Source organism: Corapipo altera, unplaced genomic scaffold, assembly GCF_003945725.1.
Source record: "Corapipo altera isolate COAL_440 unplaced genomic scaffold, ASM394572v1 129577, whole genome shotgun sequence".
Lineage (NCBI taxonomy): Eukaryota > Metazoa > Chordata > Aves > Passeriformes > Pipridae > Corapipo > Corapipo altera.
This window is the reverse complement of record NW_020886482.1, coordinates 1-6,217: the sequence shown is the minus strand read 5'-3', so window position 1 is coordinate 6,217 and position 6,217 is coordinate 1. Positions and strand designations below refer to the sequence as shown.

The 6,217-nt window shown below is 55.1% G+C and overlaps 1 protein-coding gene across 1 annotated transcript; it reads left to right on the top strand.

Moving 5' to 3' along the window:
• Nucleotides 1–1,436: 1,436 nt before the first annotated feature.
• LOC113941218 (myosin-6-like) lies at nt 1,437–6,201 on the top strand (the record flags this gene model as incomplete). Its single annotated transcript, XM_027632379.1, has 12 exons — nt 1,437–1,637; nt 2,101–2,244; nt 2,803–2,959; nt 3,128–3,155; nt 3,251–3,359; nt 3,439–3,531; nt 3,633–3,696; nt 4,262–4,360; nt 4,957–5,139; nt 5,226–5,494; nt 5,793–5,963; nt 6,093–6,201. Coding segments are annotated over exons 1-12 (1,627 nt in total), but the record flags the coding sequence as incomplete, so codon positions are not given.
• Between the last annotated feature and the right edge of the window lie 16 nt (nt 6,202–6,217).

Genomic DNA, 6,217 nt, shown 5'->3' with positions numbered 1-6,217 from the left:
TCCTCCCCTCCCCACCCCATTATGGCCTATAAAGGCTGTGGGGCTGCGGGGCTGGCATAGGTGTTGGTGTGGGATAGAGAGCGAGCTGGTGTGGGGCACAGCAGGGATGTGGGATGTGGATATGAGGGGTTGAAGGGGGGTATGGGGAGCTATGGGGTGCACAGGATGGCTATGGGGCACATGGGGATCTATGTGGCACAGGAATCTCTGGGGGCTATGGGGCATGGGGGGCTATGTGGCACACGGGGTTTCTCTGGGGTGCGGGGATATGTGGGATAAAGGTGGGGTTATGGGGTACAGACTATTTAAGAAGCACCAAGAGGAACTGTGAGGCACAGAGATCTATGAGGGCACAGGGATCTATGGGACACCAGTGGTCTATGGGGCACCCTGGGGGCCTATGTGGAACATAGCAGAGCTATGGGACACGTGGGATCGTCTATGTGGCAAAGGGATCTATGGGGCATAAACGGGTCTATGGGGCAAAGAGTATCTACAGGGGCTATGGGGTTCAGGGGATCTTTGGAGTGCAGCCCCTCACCCTCTGCATGTCCCTCCAGCTCCTTTCATCGTACCTGCTAGATCCACAGACTCCAGGTGAGGGTGGTGTCCTGGTGCAGTATGGGGACTGGCACTTTGGGGGGGGTGTTGCTATAAGGGTGCATGTGTCCCTATAGGGTCTGTGCATCACTGCAGGGGGGCCATGCATTGCTATGGGGTTCTGCATGGGGGGCTGTGCATGACTGTAGGGCTCCCTGCATTGTTGTAGGGGTCCCTGCACTGCTTTGTGTCTCCGTGGATCACTATAGGGATCCCTGAATCACTACAGGGCTCTGTGCATGGTTATAGGAGTCTGTGCCTTGCTACGGGTGTCCATGCATCACTACAGGGGTCGGTGGGTGGCTGTGGAGATCCCTGCATCACTATAGGAGTCTGTACATCCGGGGTGCATGGGTACTGGGGTCCTTGCATGACTGTAGGGGTCTGCCCATAGCTATAGGGGGTCTGTGCACTGTCATAGGGCTCAATACATGGGGAGATGCATGGCTACAGGGTTCTGTGCATGCGGCCATACACCACTATGACAGTCTGTACTTTGCTATTGGGGTCCCTGCATGGCTATAGGGGTTCCTGAATTACTACAGTGGTCTGTGCATGAGACAGTGTGTGACTGTATGGGTCTGCAGTGGGCTACATGGCTTGCTGCACATCTATAGGGTCCAACACATGGGGCTGTGCACAGCCATAAGGCTTTATGTCTGGCTATAGAGTCTGCCACAGCTATAGAGGTCTGGGCACAGGTATGGGAGTCCATGCATGGCAATGGGGCTGTGGTCAATGGGGCTGTGCGGGGCCATGGGGTGAGGGGTGAGACCCTGCAGCCAGAGGCCCACAGCCCCTCAGGTGATGTGAGGCCCCTGTCTGTGTGGGGCAGGATGGGAGATGCAGTGCTGGCGGCACTGGGGGCAGCAGCTCCCTTCCTGAGGCCAGGGGAACGGGAGCGGCTGGCATCCCAGACCAGACCCTTCGACCCTCGCAGCGAGTGCTTCGTCCCCCACCCCCGTGAGGAGTTTGTGCGGGGGCGGGTGATGGGGCGCCAAGGCGGTGAGGTCACCGTCCAGACCGAGCTGGGAGAGGTGGGCAACTGAGAGGGTAGAGGAGGGTGAGGGCAGGGAGGCAAGGGGTCACAGGGAATAAAGGGTTAATCGGGGTGAGGGGATAATGAAGTTAAGGATGGGAGGGTTTGATGGGGGTGCAGGCATGAGGGGTGATTGGTGGTGGGGGATGAAAGGGGGTTGGGCTTCATGGAGGGTGAGGGGTTGGTGGGAAGCTGGGGGGAGAAGGGTTAAGGAGGGAGGGGTTAATGGGGTGAATTTAATGGGGAATGGGTTAAAGGAGGGGGGGGTTTGAAGGTTTTTGGGGGTGTAAAGCAAGGAGGGGGAGACTAGGTCCATTGAAGACCTCCCAACTCATGAGGGGTGCCCCAAAACCCATAGAAGATTCCCCCACAACCCATGGAAGACCCCTCACCTACAGGGTGTCCCCCAAACTATGGGACATCCCACAACCCTGACCCCCTTGTCCTCCCATCCCCCCTAGACGATGACGGTCAAGGAGGCTGACATCCACCAGCAGAACCCCCCCAAGTTTGACAAGATCGAGGACATGGCCATGCTGACCTTCCTCCATGAGCCTGCTGTCCTCTACAACCTCAAGGAGCGCTACGCCTCTTGGTTGATCTATGTGAGTCCTCCCACAAGCACCTGGGGCACCTGGGAACTGGGCAGGGTCTTCCCCACAGCCTAAGGTGTGGATGGAAGCTAGTGACCCTTCCCTAAAACTCTTGGGGTACCTAGAACCAGGTGGGCTTTCCAGAGGGTCTATAGGCCCCCTAGAACCTGGTGGTGTAGCTTCTCCATGGACTTTGGGACACCAAGAACCTGGTGAACCTTCTCCAGCCCCCTTGGGCCACCCAGACCCAAGATGTTGCACTCCTGAACCATTTTGGTCACCTAGACCTGAGATATCCCATCCCCTGACCGAGATCCAAGATATCCCTTTAATAGCCCCTTCGATGTGACACACAAGATGTCTCACCCCTGGATCCTTTGGTCCACAAAAGATGTCCCATCTCTGGATGTTGTGGGCCACCCAGACCCAAGATGTCCCATCTCTATCCCCTTTTGGCCCCTCAAAATCATGAGGCCCCTTCCCCACATCCCTTGGGCCAGCTAGACCTAGGATGTCCACATCTGGTGGGGTGGCACCTTCAGGCTCTGACGGACCTGACCCTTTCTCCAGACCTACTCAGGACTTTTCTGTGTGACGGTCAACCCCTACAAGTGGTTGCCTGTTTACAACGCTGAGGTGGTGGCTGCCTATCGGGGAAAGAAGCGGAGTGAAGCTCCACCACACATCTTCTCCATCTCTGACAATGCCTATCAGAACATGCTGACAGGTAGGGACCTCCTCTGGGGACCTCAAACTAGAAGACCCTACCCCAAACACTGGATCCTGACCTAGACCTTGCCCTCGCCTGGGAGGATGGAGATCCTCAATCCCAACCCCAAGATCCCAAAGATGCCTCCCAACTTCTTCCCACCTGACTCCTTTCATCTCTTGGCAGATCGAGAGAACCAGTCCATCCTCATCACGTAAGTCTGTCCCTGCTTGATGCTGCCCCATAGTGCTGGGGTGTGATAAAGGAGCCACCATGATATTCTCCAACATCTCACTGTTGCCACCCTAGTGGAGAATCTGGGGCGGGGAAAACAGTCAACACCAAGAGGGTCATCCAGTACTTTGCCAGCATTGCTGCCATCGGCGACCGCAAGAAGGAGGCAACCAACAGCAGCAAGGTGGGGCCTCAGGTCACGCACCCCCAGCATTGAGTGTACCCCAATGGCATGCACACCCAGGATTGTTCCATCCCATCAGGGCACCCTGGAGGACCAGATCATACAGGCCAACCCTGCCTTGGAGGCCTTTGGCAATGCCAAGACCCTCCGCAATGACAACTCATCTCGATTCGTGAGTGTTGGGGGTGGGATCTATGGGGCAGAGTCTGTGGGCTGGGGTCTATAGTATGGGGTCTGCTGGGAGGTTTCCACCTCCTGCCACTGCTTTTCCAGGGGAAGTTCATCCGAATCCATTTTGGGGCCACCGGGAAGTTGGCATCAGCTGACATTGAGACCTGTGAGTGAGTTGAGAGGCTCCATGAAAGAACGTCTGGCAGTCCTTCATCCATCCCTCCATGGACTCATCTATTCATGGATTTATTCATCCATGCTAGGACTTATCCATCTATGGACTTATGCATCCATCCATGAGCTCCATCCGTCCATCCATCCATCCCTCACTCCATCCAGTCAGCTCTCCATCTCCAACTCTTCAACCCACCATCCATCGGATCCTCTGTCTTCCATTTTTTTGTCCTTCCATCTTGTGTCTCCCTCTCTTCTTCCTTCCCTCCTTTTCCACATGTCCCTTGATGGATGCCCTCTCTGGATGGATTTGTGAGACACTGTCCTGTTGTCCATCCATCCATCTATCTTCTTATCCCACCATCCATCTGACCTTTCACCTCCACCTCCTCATCCCTCTGTCTCCTCATCCTACCATCCAGCCATCCCTTCTTCTCCATCTCTCCATCTCTCCATGTCTCCATCCATCTCTCCATGTCTCCATCCATCTCTCCATGTCTCAATCCATCATCTCCTAATCCCAGCCTCTACCGTCTTTCTCTCCATTCCCACCCCAGATCTCCTGGAAAAGTCCCGTGTAATTTTCCAGCTGAAGGCTGAGAGGAACTACCACATCTTCTACCAGATCCTCTCCAACAAGAAGCCAGAGCTGCTGGGTGAGTTGGGTGCTTGGCCTTGGGTCTTCTCCTTCCTCCCCTCCTAAATTTCTCTGCTCCGTGGTGGCCCAGGATGGAGACAAAAAATTGAGCAATTCCAGTGGCCAAACAGCCCCAAATCACCCTCAATTGTCCCAAGAAGGAGCAGAGAAATTTAGGAGGGGAGGAATGTAGGGATGAGAGTTGGAGGATGGGAAGGGTGGAGGGCAAGGGAGATGGTGGGTTGGTCACATGGGATGATGCAGGATGAGGGACAGAAGGTAGGAGAGGAGAGTGGTGTCGGTGGAGGAGGTTATGGGTGGAGATAAAAACAGGTGGGAGAGTCCTTGGGTGGACAGATGAGTCCTTGGGTGGACAAGTCCTCAAATGGATGGATAAGTCCATGAATGGATGGATGGAGTTCATGGTGGATGAATGAGTTCATGGATGGATGAGTCTGTGAATGGGTGGGTGGATGGATGGATGCAGTACTCAGATGGGTGGATGGATGAGTCCATGGATGGATGAGTCCTTGGATGGACAGACTGACAAGTTGGAAGGGCAGAGGGACACACAAATGCTGGCCAGCAGACGGCTGTGACCTCAGCTGGACAGAGTGGGTGGCAAGGCCCTCTCCCACCTGCCTCCACCCGCCCACCAGAGCGCTTTTGATGTCTTGGGCTTCACTGCCGAGGAGAAGGCCGGTGTCTACAAACTGACAGGTGCCATTATGCACTTTGGCAACATGAAGTTCAAGCAGAAGCAAAGGGAAGAGCAGGCAGAACCAGACGGCACTGAAGGTGAAGCAGGTGGGGGGGGATGACATAGATTTTGGGGTCACCAAGTGAGGTGGGACCTGACAGCATGCCTTCTTCACACTCCACAGATGCTGACAAGTCAGCCTACCTGATGGGGCTGAACTCAGCTGATCTTCTCAAGGGGTTGTGCCACCCCCGTGTGAAGGTGGGCAATGAGTACGTCACCAAGGGGCAGAATGTCCAGCAGGTGTACTACTCCATTGGGGCCTTGGCCAAGGCTGTGTATGAGAAGATGTTCAACTGGATGGTGGTGAGGATCAACAACTCTCTGGACACCAAGCAGCCACGGCAGTACTTCATCGGTGTGCTGGACATTGCTGGCTTCGAGATTTTTGATGTGAGGACTGAGGGGGTGGCAAGGCAGTGGCATTGGTCCTCTTGGGGGTTGGGTTGATCCAACTGGGTGTTGAACTGATCTTCTGAAGCTTCAGGGGGAATTCTAGTGGAGACTTACCCTCTTTGGGCCTTGTTTTGACCCTGCTGGGTGTTGAGTTGACTTCATTGATACTACTGGCCATTGTGTTGATCCTGTTGGGTCTCAGGTTGACCCACTAATCTTGGGTGTTCTCTTGACCCTGTCGGGTGTTGAGCTGACCCAGCTGACCCCGTTGGCCACCTCCTCTCTCCTTCCCCAGTTCAACAGCTTTGAGCAGCTCTGCATTAACTTCACCAATGAGAAGTTGCAGCAGTTCTTCAACCACCACATGTTCGTGCTGGAGCAGGAGGAGTACAAGAAGGAGGGGATTGAGTGGGAGTTCATCGACTTCGGCATGGACCTCCAGGCCTGCATTGACCTCATTGAGAAGGTGCCACCTCCCCCCAGGGCTTCTGGGGGCTGAAGGGGCTGCTGGGGAAGGGCCCTTCCAGTTGGAGCTTGCCAGGGACCCCAAAGTTGGGCACTTGGGTTGTGCTTGGCATTCACTATGACCAACAAGGTCTTCTCTTCCCAGCCCATGGGGATCATGTCCATCCTAGAGGAGGAATGCATGTTCCCCAAGGCCTCGGATATGACCTTCAAGGCCAAGCTCTTTGATAATCACTTGGGCAAGTCAGCCAACTT